The sequence below is a fragment of the Lepus europaeus genome, chromosome 18 (assembly GCF_033115175.1).
Source record: "Lepus europaeus isolate LE1 chromosome 18, mLepTim1.pri, whole genome shotgun sequence".
NCBI lineage: Eukaryota > Metazoa > Chordata > Mammalia > Lagomorpha > Leporidae > Lepus > Lepus europaeus.
Window position 1 is genome coordinate 49,473,662 of NC_084844.1, and position 20,262 is coordinate 49,493,923.

The window sequence follows — 20,262 nt, forward strand, 5'->3', positions numbered from 1 at the left end:
CAGCAACAGAGAGGGAGGGAACAAAGTGTGTGGAGAGAGGGAGAGAGGGATGGGGGGGAGAGAGAGAGAGAGAGAGAGAGAGAGAGAGAGAAAGAGAAAGAGAGATCCTCTTTTTCACTCCATGAATATCCACAACTGCTGGTACTAGGCCAGATGAACGCAGGAGCCCACGACCTAATCCAGGTCTTCCATGTGGGTGGCAGGGCAGCTATCATCTGCTGCCTCCCAGGGTACATGAGCAGGAAGCAGAGTAGTTGAGAGTTGATCTAGTTGATCAACTGTGGTATGGGATGTGGTTAACCTGATGTGTCACAACACCTGCCCCAAAGATCCTTTTAGGTTTTTCTCCTTACTCCATTCCTCTCCGTCCCTCACTAGAGGTTCCTTTTTTGTTTGTTTGTTTTTTGAAGATTTATTTATTTATTCGAAAGGCATAGTTACAGAGAGGCAGAGGCAGAGATAGAGAGGTCTCCCATTTGCTGGTTCACTCCCCAGATGGCTGCAGTGGATGGAGCTGCATTGATCTGAAGCCAGGAGCTTTTTCCAGGTCTCCCACACGGGTGCAGGGGCCCAAGAACTTGGGCCATCTTCCACTGCTTTCCCAGGCCATAGCAGAGAGCTGGATCAGAAGTGGAACAGCTGGGACTCAAACCAGCACCCATATGGGATGTTGGCACTGCAGGCAGCGGCTTTATCCCCTAAGCCACAGCCCCAGAGATTACTGTTCTATTTTAGATTTGTACTGCTTATGTATCTGTTCATAAACTACATCAAGCATTGTCAGAGGGCAGCGATACCTTGCAGTATGCATCATTCTCTCGTGGTTAGCTCCCCCTTACCCCACATACAGTTGTGTTTGTAAGATTTGTTCGTATTGATCCTGGAATTCTGATTCATCTCCTAACCGTTGTATAGGTCTCCCTTGTATGAATACACCATTGCTCTGTTCAGTTTGTTTGATGGACATTTGGGTCGTTCCCAGGTTTTTGCTCTTGTGAACACTGATGAAGTGAGGTGAGTGTGCTCCTGTCTCCTGTGTAGACACTCGAGAGCTCCCTAGGCTGAGGTGTTCCTGAGGTCACACGGGGTCCAGTCCTTCAACTTTCCTGGAGCAGTCACGCTGCCATCTAAGGTGTGTGGAGGCCAGGGCACTCCCGCATGGCTCGCCTTAGGCTCGTCCCTGGCTTCCTCAGACTTCATCTCCATTGCTCTGGTGGATCCCTTTGTTTGAAATTTCCTGATTACTAGTGAAGTCAATCATCTTTTATATTTCAGATTTCCTAACTTGCCAGTTTCTCTCTGTTGCCTATTTCTCTGTTGGATACTTTATTTTCGTTATAGACTATAGAAGTCCTTTATATAGCCTGGCTATGGATCCTGTGTTAATGTTGTACATTCCACATATCTACTCCAGACTTTGGCTTGTATAGTGACCTTGTGGTGTCATTTTGTCTAAAGGTAGTTGTAATTTAGTGTAGTTAAATTCACATATGCAGGGGCCAGCGCTGTGGCATAGCGAGTAAAGCCGCCGCCTGCATGCTGACATTCCATATAGGTGCCAGTTCAAGACCTGGCTGTTCCACTGCTGATCTGGCTCTCTGTTATGGCCTGGGGAAGCAGTGGAAGATGGCCCAAGTCCTTGGGCCCCTGCACCTGCGTGGGAGATTCAGAGGAAGCTCCTGGCTCCTGGCTTCGGATTGGCGCAGTGCCAACTGTTGCAGCCATCTGGGGAGTGAACCAGCGGATGGGTGACCTTTCTTTCTGCCTCTGCCTCTGTAATTCTGCCTTTTAAATAAATAAATAAATCTTTAAAAAATTCTCATATGCTGATACTATATTTGAGTTTAAAAAAGTCTTTTCTGCCCTGATGTCATAATGATATTCTATATTTTCTTCTTAAAGCTTTAAAGTTTTCCTTCCATTTTTAGATCTTCATTTCTTTTAGAATTCAAATGTTGTTTAGTGGGACGCAAGGATTCAGGTTTTTTTTTTTTTTTTTTAAATCTATGGATAACAGTAGTCTTAGCACTTTCCGAACAATCCAGTTCATGCTCACTGATTTATCATGTTCATTCCTGTTTCATTGGTTTTCTGCTTGTTCCTGCAACACTCCCACACTGCCTTAAAATATTACAGCTTTGTCACCAAGAGTTTGTCTGTAGAAAGGAAGACTCGCACCCCTCCTGCTCCCCACTTTGGTGTTTGAGCTGTCCCTGGGGTTTAGTCCTCATAGAAGTTTTTGCATCAGTGTGTTTAGATCTACACAGAAAAAAAAAGTGTTGGTTTTAACTGAGTTTGCATTTGAAACTACAGATTATTTTGGATTGATTGACATCTTTATAATATTGTTCATTCATGAAAACAGCTTTATTCAGATTTTCTTTCATGTCCTTTAAAAATACCTTTTAATTTTTTTCTATAAAAGTCTTGTACATCTTTCATAAAATTTCTTCCTAAATGCTTTGCGTAAGTTTTTTGTTGCCAATATTAGTGTTTTTTTTTTTTTAAATATATTTCCTAATGGGATGATACTGATTTTTCTGTGTGATTTTTCTATATCCAGAAACCTAGGTCAACCCTCTTCTTAGTTGTGGTGGTTTGTGTGTACTTTGGTTTTCTTGGATTTTCTAAGATCATTATCACCAAAGATTTTTATTTCCTTTTTCATTGCAGGTTGAATGTCAGGTATGAGGTTCAGCCTCTGAATCAAATTGGGAGCCACTGGAGGTTTTGGATAGAGAAGCATGTTTAAATGTATTTACATTTTATTAAAAAGCAAATTGGTAGCCAGGTGAAGGTGTGATTAAGGATAATTAAGGGATCCATTAGGAGATGCTGGTACATGGCTATGAGATACTGCAGGCCTGCCCGTGAGCAGTAGCAGGAGGGAAGAGAGGACAGAGATAAATGTAAGAGATAGTTTAGAATTGGAATCGGAGGACCAGGTCACTGAGTCTGTATGGGAGCTGATTCAGGGGTTCAACCATGAGGCTTAGTTTTTTGCTTGAAGAACTGCAATAATATTCCCAGGATGAGCAAGTTTGGCAACAAAACACCTCGCTTTTCAACAGGGAGAGCTTTGGAGCATATCCAGTACAGGTCATCATTCTCATGAACTTGATATGAAACCTGCTTCCTTCAGTGTATCCTTCTGCAATCTCCATGTAGGTAGGCGCCAGCCTGACGTGGAGCTTCCAGGGACGGGGAGGCTGCAGAGAGAGCTAGATGTATCAGATGGGCACGTCCTTCCGGAAGAAGCCCCGTTCATCCTAGATGAGAGTCCAGGCTTCCGAGATGAGGCATTAGCTCCTGAGAAAGCAGTGAAAAAGCGGCCTGTGACGGAGAACGTGCCATTCAGGAGGAAAGATGCCCTGGCACCGGCGAGACCGCAGCAAGTATGAAATCCTTCCTTCTCGTGGCTGTTTCTATTGATTTGACATTGGCCGAGGCCGCACAGACTGGTAAGGGGTGGAGCAGCAGTCGAGTTCTCAGGCAGTTGCCAGAGCCCTTGAGTCCAGCTGTCTAAGCTGATTTAGCTTAGCTTCTGGTTGTTTTTATATTTTAAGAAAAAAGTCTTTTTAAAGATTTTATTTATTTGAGAGGTAGAGTTAAAGACAGAGAGAGGGAGAAACAGAGAGAAAGGTCTTCCATCTACTGGTTCACTCCCCAGCTGACTGCAACGGCCGGAGCTGAGCTGATTCAAAGCCAGGAGCCAGGAGCTTCCTCTGGGTCCTACATGTAGGTGCAAGGGCCCAAGCACTTGGGCCGTCTTTGACTGCTTTCCCAGGCCATTGGCAGAGAGCTGGATTGGAAGAGGAGCGACTGGGACACAAACCTGCGCCCATATGGAGTGCTGGTGCTGCAAGTGGAGGCTGCGCAGTGGCAGCAGGCCCCTCCCATTCCCCCCTACTTGCCAAATTTCTAATATTGATACTGGGACAGGGCATTCTCTCTTGTCCCAATTCAGTAAGATTCTAACTAATTTGCTACCAAGGTCTTCACCAGGCAGGCTATTTTAAAATTCAAGTTTTTTCTGCTTCTGATTTAGAAGTGTGGTATCCAAGTGAAATGTAGTTAAGATGCCCACATGTTGTGTTGAAGTATCTAGGTTCCATACCTGCCTCCAGATCCTGCCTCCAGCTTCCTACTGTTGCAGATCCTGGGAAACAGTGGTTATGGCTCAAGTAATTGAATTCCTGCCTTGTGGCAGACCTGGTTGAAGTTCCTGGCTCCGGGCTTCAGCTTCTGCCCAGCCCTAGCCATCATGGGCATTTGGGAATGGACCAATGGGTGGAGCTCTCTCTCTCTCTCTCTGTCTTTACCTCCCCCTCCCCCAACTCTCAATCTTGCTTGCTCTCTTACGTAAATAAATAAAAATGTAAAGAAATGTTTTATTTCCTACTAAAGATAAATGCTGATCTATAATAATCACTGAATATTAAAAGACATCTGAGGGTAGGTGCTTTTTAGTATGGCTTGGGGAGCTGGCTGGGTACTTGGAAATTGGTTTGATACTGTGGTGTTTTTTTTTTTTTTTTTGACAGGCAGAGTGGACAGTGAGAGAGAGAGAGACAGAGAGAAAGGTCTTCCTTTGCCGTTGGTTCACCCTCCAATGGCCGCAGCGGCCAGCGCACTGCAGCCAGCGCACTGCACTGATCTGAAGGCAGGAGCCAGGTGCTTCTTCTGGTCTCCCATAGGGTGCAGGGCCCAAGCACTTGGGCCATCCTCCACTGCCTTCCCGGGCCACAGCAGAGAGCTGGCCTGGAAGAGGAGCAACCGGGACAGAATCCGGCGCCCCGACCGGGCTAGAACGTGGTGTGCCGGCGCTGCAAGGCGGAGGATTAGCCTAGTAGGCGGCAGCGCTGGCCTACTATGTTGTATTTTAAACCTATATTAAAAACGTAATCAAACCGACCAGAGGATCACCTGCCAGTCTGCATACTAGGATTTCCTGCCTTGTGATGGTGCTGTCCAAAGACAAGCAAACCTGTATATTGCCAGCTGTTGCCACATAAAGGAGAGTTAGCAGTTATCACTAACCAGTTACTGACATCATGATTTGGGCACAGGTCTTTATTTCTTCTCAGACTCTTAACCAGGGCCACTGGGATGTTAGGACTGAGCCTGTAAGAATTCAGCTTGGAGCAGAGACTCACTTGCTGTAGCGTTTAAAAAAGCTTGAGTCATTTAATTTTGACATGAGCTTAGAGAGGTGAAGCATTGTAACCAAGAGTGTTTTACAGTTGACCTCTGTACAATTTGGAGTAAGTGTTTTGTTTACTTAGGAACAAGATCTATAAACAAACACATTTGATGTATGAGTATATAAAATTGCACCCACTCTGCCTGGTTGCTCCAGTGTGATGCCCACCCTCCCCCAAATTCTCGCCACAGTGCTTTTCCTGAATGGATGCATGAAGAGGCTGGAGGCACTTGGAGCATCAGTGGCCTTCATCAAGTTTCTAATGTAAAATTAAAATGTAGTGTGATGTCAAACCAACTTCTGACTACCCAGCTGGCTCCCAAGGCCAAATTAAGACCGGAGTTTCTCCGACACTCATCTGGCTTTATAATTCATATTTGTCTCTCAAAGGGACTCCGTAAGCCTGAGAGAAGTAAACTAAGCCAACCTCCTGGCAAAAGCAGATTGCAGCAGACAACAGTCTCATCCAGACTGAAAATGAACCGGCAGCCTGTGAAAGACAGCCGGGCTCCTTGGATCCCTCCGAACCCCACATCCCCACCAGCGTCTCCTAAATGGTAGGCATGGCATCACCATTTGGGTGTATGGTGGCACGTTCCCTCCACAGATCAGAGGTGACCTGTGGCTTAGACTAACTGAGGTAGCAGCCTTTGTCCTCCCCAGCAAGAAGCAATGCTTGTTTGGGCGAGTAACACAGGAGAATTTTTTGCCTACTTTCTTGTCTCTTTCCCAGCAGATCCTACTTACTTAACGCTAGGAGCTGTGACTTGTTTATGTTTCTCTTTTATAGCATTAGGTAAATCTTTCCAGAATGAATATGTATTTTTTTAAAAGAATGCTGATTCCAATTCAAGATAATTTTAGGGGGGTGTTGTGGCCTAGTGGGTAAAGCTTGCCACCTGCAGTGCTGGCATCCCATAAGGGCACTGGTTCATGTCCCAGCTGCTCTACTTCTGATCCAGCTCCCCGCTAATGGCCTGGGAAAGCAGTGGAAGATGACCCAAGTGCTTGGGCTCCTGCTACCCACATAGGAGACCTGTAAGAAGCTCCTGGCTCCTGTTGCAGCCATCAAAACCAGTGGATAGAAGATTCTTTCTCTCCCTTCCTCCCTCTCTCTCCTCTCTTTTCCTCTCCTCCTCTCTCTAACTCTTTGAAATAAATAAATATTTTTTTAAAAAAAAGATAATTATGAACTCTGTATGTAACTCTACAGATCTTAGCGACACTGGGGTGTGTGTGGTGGGGGTACAGACCTTAGTGACACTAGGTGTGTGTGGTGGGGGTACAGACCTTAGCGACACTGGGGTATGTGTGGTGGGGGGGGGGGCGGGTAGGGCTCTTCCACTCTCAGTGTTGCTGGAGGCCTCACAGGAGGTACGGAGCTGCCTTGTGATGTGGAGTGTCATCTGTACACTGTGACAGAGTTCTGTTGGCACTCACTCAGCATCGTGTAGTTGACAATTGCTTTTTCATTTAAATGCAGTCGCTTCATTGAAGCAAGTGAGACGTCTTCCCTTTGACATAGACCCTGAGGGCTGGAGGGCCTCACTTCCTCATCTTGAGCTCCCGATTCAGAGCCCTGTGCTTGGATCACTACTGCTTTCGTGCTCCTGTCTTCCTTGACCAGCTGACCCCTAGCAGGCGTCATTGGACAGGAAGTGAGTGATGTCCAAGGAGTACCTTTCCATTTGTTGCAGTGCTGCGTGGCTGAAGGTGAAGTCCAGCCCCAGAGATGCTGTGAAAGACCAGTCTCTCCAGCAAGAAGACACTCAAGAGGAAAGTCAGCTGAGAGGTGATGTTGAGCACGAAGCAGCCAGGTGCGTCCTGGTGGTTTTCAAAGCCTTGACGATGAATGGACTCCTTTTATTCAGACTCTGAACCGCTTTCTCCTTCCCTGTGTCTGACGTCAGTTATTTAAAATGTAGATGACTGTCGCTTTTCCGTCAGATTACGCAGCTTACAGTGGGCTCCTCCTTTATTCCTCATTTCAGTCATTCATAAGTTATATGTACGTTAGGGGCTATCAGTTGCTAGTTTTGTGTGTGTATGACGTTGTGAGCTCTCTGGAGACTTAAAAAAAAAAGGCAAATAACATGGCCATCCCGCCCCTGCTTGTTTGTAGTTAGCAGAGAAGATGAGTATTGAACTGTAATTTACATAGCACATGCTCTGTACCCTAAGAACTAAAGAATTTGGGGCCTTCATTGTGGGGCAGCAGGATAAGCTGCTGTCTGCAATGCCGGCATCCCATATGGGTGCTGTTTCAAGTCTCAGCTGCTCCACTTCTGATCCAGTTTCCTGCTAATGTGCCTGGGAAAGCAACAGAGGATGGTTCAAGTTGTTGGGCCCCTGCATGCACATTAGAGACCCAGATGACTCTCCTGGCTTCGGCCTGGCCCTACAGTGGTCATTGTGGCCATTTGGGGAGGGAACCAGTGGATGGAAGATTTCTCACTGTGTCTGTCCTTCTCTCTCTGTAAGTCTGCCATTCAAATAAATAAATAAATGTTTAAAAAAAAAAAGAATTAAGAACTGAGAAAGGGGGCAGTTACTTCTTACTGCAGAAATCTAGGCTTCATGGTGGAGGTGAAAGTTAAACTAAGACTTGGAGAACAGGCAGGATTTAAATATGAGGGGAGAGCAGTGACAACAGGTTGCTCTGCATTTGTTTGGCTGAAATTATTCTTGTAATTACAGGAAAGCAAAAAGAAAGTGGGCCATTAAATAATTTGTTAGTCTTCACGTAACCTAAAGTGAAAGAATCAAACCCTTCCACAATAAAGTTGTTAACTTATTTGAGTCCCTTTGGTTTTTGTTTGACTTGCCTAACCTGTATGGCTTTCCTGGGGATTCATGTCTTTGTCTAAACTTGAGGATGCAGCAAGGGATTTGTGTTTTTTTGTTCTTATTTATTTGAAAGGCAAAGTTACAGAGAGGCAGAGGCAGAGAGAGAGAGGTCTTCCATCTCTGGTTCGCTCCTCAGATGGCCACAACAGCTGGAGCTGCACAGATCTGAGGCCAGGAGCCAGAAGCTTCTTCTGGGTCTCCCATGCGGGTGCAGGGGCCCAAGGACTTGGGCCATCTTCTACTGCTTCCCCAGGCCATAGCAGAGAGCTGGATCAGAAGTGGAGCAGCCGGGACTCAAACCAGTGCCCATGTGGGATGCTGGCACTGCTGGCGGTGGCCCGTGAGTTTTGTTTTACGTGAACAAGAACAAGTGCAGTGGGGCCAGTTTCCTGAGTTTGTAGGCAGTCTCTCAATGCCCCATAACTAACTCAGAGTGCTCTTGTGTGTAATGTCTGTACAAAGAACACGACTTGGGGAACTTTAGGATACAGAGAGGCTACATCACCTACTGAGTCCTGTTGGAGCTCGGGTTGGTGCTGGGTTGGGGACCCAGGGGGGTGTGGTCCTAACCCTTGGTCTGGTCTGACAGTAGCATAACCACAGTAGGCAGAGCTGGTTTGACCCTTTGATACTGTTTGCTAGGCTCGCTTGGCTTGATGCTGAAACTTCTAAAAGGTTGAAGGAACTCGAAGAGTTAAAAGCAAGAGAAATGGACACGGTGCAAAAACAGAGGTAAATACTTGTTTCTGGGGTAGACTGAGGTAAGCAGACTTTCTGCACATCAGCTAGCTGTTTTAACAAAGTGACATGGTGTGAGTCTGGCCATACTGCTTGCCTTCAGTGGCTGGCTACTGCCTCCTTAAATGACCGAAGTTGTCTAGGAAGCCTGCAGTGGAGCCCAGGGGGCGAGAGTTGGAGTGACTCTTTGTACTGTCCTCCAGGCCTGACTGGCTTGGTGCTGAAACTTCTAGAAGAACAAAGGAACTGAATGAACTGAAACCTGAAGAAATGGATAGACTCCAAAAATTGAGGTGTGTGTTTGCCTCTGAGGATGAGTAGCAGACACTCGCCTGTGTCATTGACTGGAGTAGTTCAGCGCCTGACCTCATGGCATCAGTGAGTGAATGAGGGAATGGACCCCTGCATGCCGGCATGCACCTTAGCCTGCATTTTTGCAGGAAATGTTGCTTTTGTGTGGAGTTTGAAGGAGAACTGGCAAAACATAATTTGGGAGAAATGTTGTGTGAACAATTAGAATTGTTTGTAGGACTTCAGAGGTACTTCCCTCTGATCAGCTGCCAGTCACGGGGCAGAAGGCTCCTTGGCTGAGCATGTTCTGCTCATAGGAATGAGTGTATGGATACATTTGCTGAGGTTTGCAAGTGATGTTGCTGTTTAGTATTCACTCCCTGAAAGTGTTACCATTTAGAGGTTTGTGAAAAGATCCCATTGGTCTGCGGCTGCTGCAGTTGGCTGTTTTTCCAGCTCTGATAATAATTCACCCTGCAGGCAGAGGAATAGGATGCTCTCTGAAGCCTCTGCACGTTCTGTCACCATTCCTGAAGGAGCATTCAACCCCAGTGGAGGAGCAGTGAGCTTCTGATTTCTGTCTGTGGTTGCACAGCCTGTCTTTCAGGATCTGAAGGCTCCTTCCCCAGTGCATGCTTCTGGCCTCTGGGACTCCTCCGTGCAGTGGTGCCCAGCGTGTTCGTGCTCAGCCTGTGATGGGCGGGCTCACCACTGTCTGTCCTCCGCGCAGTGGTGCCCAGCGTGTTCGTGCTCAGCCTGTGATGGGCGGGCTCACCACTGTCTGTCCTCCGCGCAGTGGTGCCCAGCGTGTTCGTGCTCAGCCTGTGATGGGCGGGCTCACCACTGTCTGTCCTCCGCGCAGTGGTGCCCAGCGTGTTCGTGCTCAGCCTGTGATGGGCGGGCTCACCACTGTCTGTCCTCCGCGCAGTGGTGCCCAGTGTGTTCGTGCTCTGCCTGTGATGGGCGGCTCACCACTGTCTGTCCTCCGCACAGTGGTGCCCAGTGTGTTCGTGCTCAGCCTGTGACGGGGCGGCTCACCACTGTCTGTCCTCCACACAGTGCCTGCCCAGTGTGTTCGTGTTCAGCCTGTGACGGGGCGGGCTCACCACTGTCTGTCCTCCACACAGTGCCTGCCCAGTGTGTTCATGCTCAGCCTGTGATGGGCGGGCTCACCGCTGTCTGTCCCCCTCACAGTGCCTGCCCAGTGTGTTCGTGCTCAGCCTGTGACGGGGCGGGCTCACCGCTGTCTGTCCCCCTCACAGTGCCTGCCCAGTGTGTTCGTGCTCAGCCTGTGATGAGCGGCTCACCGCTGTCTGTCCTCCGCACAGTGGTGCCCAGTGTGTTCGTGCTCAGCCTGTGACGGGGCGGCTCACCACTGTCTGTCCTCCACACAGTGCCTGCCCAGTGTGTTCGTGTTCAGCCTGTGACGGGGCGGGCTCACCACTGTCTGTCCTCTGCACAGTGGTGCCCAGTGTGTTCGTGCTCTGCCTGTGATGGGCGGCTCACCACTGTCTGTCCTCCGCACAGTGCCTGCCCAGTGTGTTCGTGCTCAGCCTGTGATGGGCGGGCTCACCACTGTCTGTCCTCCGCACAGTGCCTGCCCAGTGTGTTCGTGCTCAGCCTGTGATGGGTGGGCTCACCGCTGTCTGTCCCCCTCACAGTGCCTGCCCAGTGTGTTCGTGCTCAGCCTGTGATGGGCGGCTCACCACTGTCTGTCCTCCGCGCAGTGGTGCCCAGCGTGTTCGTGCTCAGCCTATGATGGGTGGGCTCACCACTGTCTGTCCTCCGCGCAGTGGTGCCCAGTGTGTTCGTGCTCAGCCTGTGATGGGCGGCTCACCACTGTCTGTCCTCTGCACAGTGCCTGCCCAGTGTGTTCGTGCTCAGCCTGTGATGGGCGGCTCACCGCTGTCTGTCCTCCGCGCAGTGCTGCCCAGTGTGTTCGTGCTCTGCCTGTGACGGGGTGGGCTCACCACTGTCTGTCCTCCACACAGTGCCTGCCCAGTGTGTTCGTGTTCAGCCTGTGACGGGGCGGGCTCACCACTGTCTGTCCTCCACACAGTGCCTGCCCAGTGTGTTCGTGCTCAGCCTGTGATGGGCGGGCTCACCGCTGTCTGTCCCCCTCACAGTGCCTGCCCAGTGTGTTCGTGCTCAGCCTGTGACGGGGCGGGCTCACCGCTGTCTGTCCCCCTCACAGTGCCTGCCCAGTGTGTTCGTGCTCAGCCTGTGATGGGCGGCTCACCACTGTCTGTCCTCTGCACAGTGCCTGCCCAGTGTGTTCGTGCTCTGCCTGTGACGGGGCGGGCTCACCACTGTCTGTCCTCTGCACAGTGCCTGCCCAGTGTGTTCGTGCTCAGCCTGTGATGGGCGGCTCACCACTGTCTGTCCTCTGCACAGTGCCTGCCCAGTGTGTTCGTGCTCAGCCTGTGATGAGTGGCTCACCACTGTCTGTCCTCTGCACAGTGCCTGCCCAGTGTGTTCGTGCTCAGCCTGTGATGGGCGGGCTCACCACTGTCTGTCCTCTGCACAGTGCCTGCCCAGTGTGTTCGTGCTCTGCCTGTGACGGGGCGGGCTCACCACTGTCTGTCCTCCGCACAGTGCCTGCCCAGCGTGTTCGTGCTCAGCCTATGATGGGTGGGTTCACCACTGTCTGCGCAGGCCTCTTCCTTGGTCTTCTATAGCTGTTAAACGCTGCAGCTTTACACTGTGCTGAGAGTGGATTCTCTGTGACTTCTGCCCAGTTGTCCCGGAGACCATCTAGAGCAAAAGTTCAATCCTGTTAATTTCAGTTATGCTTTGGTGTTTTTTGTTCAAAATGATATAAACACATTGTAGAAAAACATACTAAATGTACGTGTACATTTCAGAAAGTTAAGAATGAGCACCTGTGCTCCAGGACCCCAAGCCACAGTATAGGTGACTGTTGGTTCAGTGGACACTTCCAGAGTCCCTCCAGGTGCATCCTTGTTTTTTCCCCCTGAGGCAACCCCAGTCCTGAGTCCTGATTCTTGTGTTAACCTTTTCATTACCCTTCTTCATAAAGCTACCACCTGTGTGTCTCTGCTAACGTATTTAATTTTGAAAACTAAGACAGAAACACAAACCCAGTTGAACAAAGAAAGGGCAGTGCTAGGCCGGCGCCGCGGCTCACTAGGCTAATCCTCTGCCTTGCAGCGCCGGCACACCGGGTTCTAGTCCCGGTCGGGGCACTGATCCTGTCCCGGTTGCCTCTCTTCCAGGCCAGCTCTCTGCTGTGGCCAGGGAGTGCAGTGGAGGATGGCCCAAGTGCTTGGGCCCTGCACTCCATGGGAGACCAGGAGAAGCACCTGGCTCCTGCCATCGTATCAGCGTGGTGCGCCGGCCGCAGCGTGCCAGCCGCGGCGGCCATTGGAGGGTGAACCAACGGCAAAAGGAAGACCTTTCTCTCTGTCTCTCTCTCACTGTCCACTCTGCCTGTCAAAAATTAAAAAAAAAAGGGGGGGGGCAGTGCTGCTGGTACTAGGCGAAGACTCTGGGAGGAGAACAGGTAGAACAGAATTGGGACCATGGTCTGACTTGTGCTGCCCTGGGAGTTGTTAGGACCCCATCCCAGGAAGTCAGTGAGCAGTCTCACGAGTGCATCCTGGTGGATGTAGAGTTTACCAACAGCAGGGGCCGTAGGTGATCCGGGTCCACCGGCCTCTGGAAGAAGCTAGTCATAGAAGGAGAAGCAGGAACTTCATCAGCTTAAGGGCAGGACAAGTCGAGAATCGGGACCACATTTGTTTGTATGTGAGGTCTCCTGCTTCCCACGCGGTCTTGTCATCCTTCTGTCTTGACTTGCTTGTGTGGATGGAGTTCATTTTTTAATTTCTTGAGAAAGAAGGAACAGGAAGTAAATCTTTTCAGACTTTGCAAGTCTAAAATATCTTCATTCCGTATATTTGTTGATAGGCTTTCTGGGCATAGAATTCTTAACTGGAGATTATTTTTTGTTGGAAAATGTTTTAAAAAAGATTTATGTATTTATTTGGAAGGCAGAGTTACAGAAAAGCAGAGAGAGAGAGAGAGAGAGAGTCCATCGCTGCTTCATTCCCCAAATGGCTGCAACAGCAGGAGCTGAGCTGATCTGAAGCCAGGAGCTTCTTATGGGTCTCCCATGTGTGTGCAGGGGCCCAAGCACTAGGGCAACTTCTGCTGCCTTCCCAGGCACATTGGCAGAGGGCTGGATCAGAAGTGGAGCAGCTGGGACTTGAACCGGTGTCCATATGGGATACTGGCATCATTGCAGGCTGAGGCTTTATCCGCTATGACACAGCGCCAGCCCCTGGACATTTTTAAACTAGACTAAAGTTGTAAAAGAGAAGCCTTGAGTACCCTTTGTCCAGTTTCCCCCAGTGGTGATGTTTTGGGAAATAGTATTGTACTACATCCAGGATACTGACATTCTCACAGTCCACACACAGCGTTTCCATCACCACCGGGATCCTTCATGTTGCCTTTTTATAGCCACACCTGCTTCTCTCCTACCCCCATCTACTGCCTAAGTGACCCCGGCAACCACTAATCTGTTCTTCCTGTCTGTAATTGTGTTATTTCAAGAATGTTATATGAGTGGAATCATCTAGTAAATAAGCTTTTGAGACTGGCTTTGTTTTCTCCTTGTTAACTCTCAGGAGATTGACTGGGCCACTACATGTGTCAGGTTAGCAGTCGTTCTGTCTTTCGGTTGCTGAGTAGTGTTCCATGATGTGGATGTACCGTGGTTTATTTATAATTCGCCTGTTGAAGGACATCTGAGTTGTTCCCACTGTTTGCTATTATGAATAAAGTTTCTGTAAACATTTATATACTGGCTGTGTACACATAACTTTTCACTTCTCTGTGGTAAATGCCCAGAGTGCGGTTGCTGGATTGTAAGCTAGTTGTATTTTTTATTTTTTTACAAAATGACTCCATTGCTTTCTTGGGCGACTCGGTTCCCATTGGCAGTGTTGGGGTGATCCAGTTTATCTGCATTTTTGCCAGCATTTGGTGGTATCCCCTTGTTTTCGTTCAGAGATATGTCACTGCGGCTTTGGTGTGTGTTTCCCTCATAGCTCGTGGTGTGGGACATCTCGTCACGTGCTCCCTTGCTCGCCACTGAGTCTTCCCTGGCACATGGCTACAGGTTTTTCTGTGGTGTTTGACAATAGTAGGGTGGTTATGTTTCTGTCTTCCTAGCCTGCCTCTTTCTTGGTCATTTGGCTGCAGAGAGTGGACTGTTATTTGGCTTAGTCTTATTTTTTTCTTATCTGTACCTATTTGTGTTTCTGGGTTGCCAGGAATTCTCCAGTATCCCATGAGTACTTCAAAAAGTTCATGGAAACTGGAATGAAAAGATAAGCTTATTTGGTGCAAAAAAAAAATTTGAAATCCATTGGTAATTTTTTCATAATATTCATTTTCTGTGAAACTGTTTCAGAGACTCCCTTTCCCTGTATATCTGTGTATCTAGAAAGTTGCTATGTATCATTTCTGGTCATTCTTTACTTTTTCCCCCTCTTATAAAGACTTGCAAGGTTGATTAAAAATTATAGATTTGAAAGTCAGGGCAATGGTGGAGGAGAGATAGAGATAGAGCTATCCATCTGCTGGATCAGGAGAAAGCCAAAAGCCCAGACTGTCTGGAACTCCCATGTAGGTGGCATCCACCACCTTCCCAGGCGCATTAGCAGGAAGCTGGTTTGGAAGAGGAGCAGCTGGGACTAGAACCAGTGCTGTGATATGGGATACTGACATCCCAAGTGGCGGTGTAAGCCATTGTGCCACAGTGCTGTCAACCCTATTTCTTTTTTTTCTTTCTTTTTTTTTTTTTTTGACAGAGTGGATAGTGAGAGAGAGACAGAGAGAAAGGTCTTCCTTTTTGCCATTGGTTCACCCTCCAAGGGCCGCTGTGGCCGGCACAACGTGCTGATCTGAAGCCAGGAGCCAGGCACTTCTCCCGGTCTCCCATGCGGGTGCAGGGCCCAAGGACTTGGGCCATCCACCACTGCCTTCCCGGGCCATAGCAGAGAGCTGGCCTGGAAGAAGGGCAACCGGGATAGAATCCAGTGCCCCAACCGGGACTAGAACCCGGTGTGCCGGCGCCACAAGGCGGAGGATTAGCCTGTTAAGCCACAGCACCGGCCTTGTCGACCCTATTTCTGGTCATTCCCTGTCCCACACAAAAGTAGCCACTTGCTGATTTTGTTCATTGTGGAATAGTTTTGCCATTATAAATAGAATCAACAGAATATATTCCTTTGTGTTTTGCTTTTACTCAACAAAATATTTATGATAAATCCATTGTATGCATCTGTTAGTGTAATTTATTCTGTTTAATGAGTAGTATTCCATTGTATGAATGTACTACATTTTGTTTATTCATTCTCCTATGAATTAACATTTGGGTCATTTCCCATTTCTAGTTATATGAATTAAGCTGCTATAAATATTTTTGCCCAAGTCTTTTTGTAGAACTGTGTTTCATTTCTCTTGGGTAAATAAAGCTACAAGTAGAATTTCTGGGTCATAAGATAGACAGCTGTTTAAATTTTTTCCAAAGATTTATTTATTTATTTGACAGGCATAGTTACAAAGAGGCAGAGAGAGAGAAAAAAAGAAAAATAGTCTTCCTTCCATCAGCTGATTCACTCCCCAAATGGCTCCAATGGCCAGAGTTGGGCCAATCCGGAGCCAGGAGCCGGGAGCTTCTTCTGGATTGCCCACATGGGTGCAGGGGCCCAACAACTTGAGCCATCTTCTGCTACTTTCCCAGGCCATAGCAGAGAGCTGGATTGGAAGATGAGCAGCCAGGACTTGAACCAACTCCTCAGGTGGAGGCTTAGCCCACTACGCCACAGCGCCGGCCCCCATCATTTGACTATTGTCATCCATCTTTGGCCACCCCTCCCCGGTTTATTCCAGGCCTTCGAGGCACCTGGCACCCCAGTCCCACGCTTTGTTTAGTCAGCAGTGCCAGTTGTGGGGCTGCTGGGTTTTCCCGTTATTGGCCTGGAATTCAGCCTTCTCAGGACCTCTGAGTTAGTTACTGCTTTTGTCTGTTTTCTGGTACCATCCCCTGCCCCTTGCGTCTGTAGGTTTATTACCAAATCTATTAGTGGGGGTTGGGGAGGGAACAGAATTAGTTTCTTTTGGCTGGCACCGCGGCTCACTAGGCTAATCCTCTGCCTGCAGCGCCAGCACCCCGGGTTCTAGTTCCAGTCGGGGCGCTGGATTCTGTCCTGGTTGCTCCTCTTCCAGTCCAGCTCTTTGCTGTGGCCCGGGAAGGCAATGGAGAATGGTCCAAGTGCTTGGGCCCTACACCCCCATGGGAGAACAGGAGGAAGTACCTGGTTCCTGGTTTCGAATAGGCGCAGCGTGCTGGCCACAGCGGCCATTTGGGAGGTGAACCAATGGAAAGGAAGACCTTTCTCTCTGTTTCTCTCTCATTGTCTAATTCTGCCTGTAAAAAAAAAAAAAAGAATTAATTTCTTTTATTCAGCGTGTCACCCTCTTTGTTTAGAGGCAGTCATTATCTTTACGTGTCCCCAGAGCCTGTCATACTTCTTCAGATGTTCTCTAAGCTCTTGTCCACACAGAAGGTGCAGGCCCCGCAGTGTTGCCGTGCCTGGCCTCACTCCAAGCCTTTCTATCAGAATCTGCGTTTTAACACGTCCCCGGGGTTTAGATGGGCACTAAGGTCTGAGGAGCGCTGTGTTATTTATAATCAGTTGACTTCTTTTCACCTAAGTAAATAAATACTCACAATAGGATGTTTTCTTGCTTTTGATTTTAATCTTTTTTTTTTTTTTTTTTCTAAACAGTGTTTCTGCCACCCAGTTAGCAGACAAGGTGGAGGAGGCCGTGCTGGAGCGCTTGAAGCCCCTCCTAGTCAAGGCACAGGTAACGGAGTTCATCTCACCGCTTGTCTTTGGGAAGTGATCGAATGAGGAGAGTTGCTGCAGAGGCTACACTGACCCTTTTAGGGCTGAGTCTCTGGCGGCTGGAGGCTGCAGTGCTGTTCAGAGTGCCGTGGAGAGCCCTGGGCACAGTGCTGCAGGGCCTCTGTGGACACCCCAGGCCACCGCACACTCGGGTGTGCCCTCCACTCCAGCAGAGGGGAGGAGCTAAAGGGGAGCAGAGGAGAATCCCACTTCTGCAAAGGATGAGTTTTTCAATTTGGGGAATGAGTGTAGGTTACAATTCCCATTCCTAACCAAATAGGTGTGTTGTTAGTGTTCAGACAGCTGCTCCCAGTCTACTGCTGGCCTCTTCCGCCTCAGTGGGTTGGAATGATTGGGTCTGTTTTTCCAGAGCAGAGAGGTGTGAGGATTGCTTCTGTGCACATACCAGCACTTTGCTAACGATGAAATGACATGGCGTCACCAGGAGACCTTGCCACCCCCTAAAGCTGCAAAGCTAGGTTCTGTAGCCAGGCCTTGCGAATAGAATCCTGGGAACAGAAACAATTTTGCTTGAGTAGTTGAGGTCACAGAAGAATATAAGCTTAAATGGAATGAATGACGTTCTGTGTCCCCGAACGTTTGCATTTCTAGCTTAGGAAATGTTACATTATCATTATGAGAGTCTGTGGAAATCTCAGGAGTATTGAATTAGGAGGGCTTTTGGTCGTCAGGTTGTCCATCCTGATGATGTCACCGTGGGAGCCGTGGAGCTGGAGTTGAATGATGCGCACAGCTAACTCAGGCAGTGTTTACAGAGTTAAGAGGGGAAGAAGGGTGGAAATCCAAGGCCAACACGTGACATCTGTGTTCATAAAGTGCCTTGAAGTTCTGCAAAAAGCTGTGTCGCTAAAACTGATGAATTCTTGCACACAGAAGTGACTCTGGTCGCAGAGTTCATTTCTACTAATAGGAGTTATAAATTGTTATAATCCGAGGGGCCAGCGCTGTGGCTCACTTGGTTAATCCTCCGCCTGCGGCGCCGGCATCCCATATGGACACCAGGTTCTAGTCCCGGTTGCTCCTCTTCCAGTCCAGCTCTCTGCTGTGGCCCGGGAGTGCAGTGGAGGATGGCCCAAGTGCTTAGGCCCTACACCCGCATGGGGGACCAGGAGGAAGCACCTGGTTCCTGGCTTTGGATAGGCGCAGCGCGCCAGCCACAGCAGCCATTTGGGAGTTGAACCAATGGAAAGGAAGAGCTTTCTCTCTCTCTCTCTCTCTCTCTCTCTCTCTCTCTCTCACTATCTATGACTACCTATAAGAAAAAAGAAAAATAAAATTCTTATAATTCGTGTTTCTTCTGTTTTAATAGCGAGACGGCTCTTCTGTGGAAGCAGATACTCAGCTGGAGGATTACCCCTCAGTGGACCCAATGACAGCCCAGCCTGCAGAGGAGGTGTGTGTTGTCCGGTGTTGGGATTCTAGTACTCTTACATGATAGTGTCTTCAGTTAGGAAGAAAATGATACTCAGTTTGCTTTGCAAACACTAGATTATCCTACTCAAGAAGGGTGGAATGGGCTAGATTGTGGTGCAGTGAGTTAAGCTGCTGCTTATAATACCAGCATTCCATATGGTTTGAGTCCCAGCTGCTCTGCCTCCAGTCAGCTTCCTGATAAAGTGCCTGGGAAATGGTAGATGATGACCCAAGTAGTTGGGCTCTGCCACCCATGTGAGAGACCTGGATGGAGTTCCTGGCTCCTGCCTTTGGCCTGGCTCAGCCCTGGCTGTTGTCGCCATTTGAGGAATGAACCAGTGGAGGGAAGATTGTCTCTATCTGTCTCTCTCTCTCTCTCTCTCTCTCTCACTGTGCCTTTCAAATAAATAAGCCTTAAAAGGTGTGAAATTATTTTTCATATTTGGCATGTTAATTCTTACAGTGTGTATTCAGCATTATGACTTAGATCAGCCTTAACCAACAGCATACAGGCATCCCTGGAGCCAGAGGTTTTTGTCAGTGGCTGTTTATCTCTTCGCCCAGTGACAGAGTGGGTGCACCGTGTGGCCCGATTGTTGACGGCTGCAGCTGAAGAGTGGCTGCCCTCATTTCCTTTCATTCAGCCTGCTTTCACTCGTTACTGGCCTAATTTCCTTTGTACACCTGCCTAATGCTTATTGTGAGACGGCATGTTTTGAGTGCCTGGTAGGTGGCTAGTATCTCACCTAGAAGAGAGAAAAGAAGGCCCAGAAAAAAATGAAAGTATTTAGGAAGAATAAAAACATACTTTACTGATGGCCCACCCTGTGCTGTTCCTCTGAGGACTTGGTGTAAGTGTTTGTGGGAGTGTGTGGCTCCTGCCGGCTGGCGCTGTGCTGCAGAAGGTACAGGCTGTGTGTGTGTCGTCTTTGTGGAGGCTGGGAATATGGCCATTGCTCGAGTTGCTCAGAGATGTGAAAGAGCAGGATGGATGTCAGAGTTAGACGGGCACTGGGGTGGGGTCCCACCATCCCGGTGGCCCTGAGGACGGAGGCAGAGCAGATTTTGAAAACGTATCCCGCTTCTAATTTTTAAGCAGTATTTCGGCTGCAGCTTATTTTCATAATCTTTGTGATTGCAACGTTATCAAAGCAGTGTCTTGTAACATTCTCCTGTGAGGTGAGGCCTTGAAGACAGGAAGGTAAAAGCCCGAGGTGGACCGCTGCAGATTCAGCCGTGTTGTGGGTTAGTGTTTTATGCAGCATGGCCACTAAATTATTTTTGTTTCCTAGCAAAATAATGAAGCTAACATTGAAGAACTCCTTATGGCATTTTAATCTGAAAGGAAAAGGAAGTGATTATAAATGTTGGCAGTGAAATAGACATGTTTGACTATTACTACAGATGATCAGCCATGAATATAAGAATTATTCAATAGGCATTAATGGTCTTTAAAAACCATGTATTAGGCGAGAAAAGCAGCTGGCTCTCCTGTTTAGAATTCCGGGCTGCTGTGCACCTCACCGTCCTCACAGAGTTTCCCAGCAGCACAATGAGGAATCAGTGTTTATTGACTGAATAAAAGCGAACTCAAGGGGAGCTGGCATGATAAAGTAGAAATCTTGGGTTTCTTACTGTGTTAATTCATAAGAGAGCTGTGGGGCCTTAAACACAAATTCTGATCTTAAAAATGGAGATCTTTGCTTTATTCTACTTACACTTTGCAAGTACAGTGCAGCTCTCCACAGATCTGCTTACAGACAAGGAGATCCCTGGTGTCAGGAAGAGCTCTTGTGAGGGCACCAT

The 20,262-nt window shown here is 48.4% G+C and overlaps 1 protein-coding gene across 6 annotated transcripts in view; it reads left to right on the forward strand.

Moving 5' to 3' along the window:
- The window catches only part of KIAA0753 (KIAA0753 ortholog), a 64,835-nt gene that overhangs the window by 27,003 nt on the left and 17,570 nt on the right, over nt 1-20,262 (forward strand). For 5 of the 6 annotated variants that reach the window (XM_062216940.1, XM_062216941.1, XM_062216943.1 and 2 more), the window contains 6 exons: nt 3,169-3,395; nt 5,594-5,760; nt 6,901-7,020; nt 8,693-8,782; nt 16,903-16,981; nt 18,353-18,436. In XM_062216940.1, coding sequence (XP_062072924.1) covers nt 3,169-3,395; nt 5,594-5,760; nt 6,901-7,020; nt 8,693-8,782; nt 16,903-16,981; nt 18,353-18,436 — 767 coding nt within the window. The remainder of the gene's footprint in view (nt 1-3,168; nt 3,396-5,593; nt 5,761-6,900; nt 7,021-8,692; nt 8,783-16,902; nt 16,982-18,352; nt 18,437-20,262) is intronic. The other variant, XM_062216942.1, reaches the window with a different exon arrangement.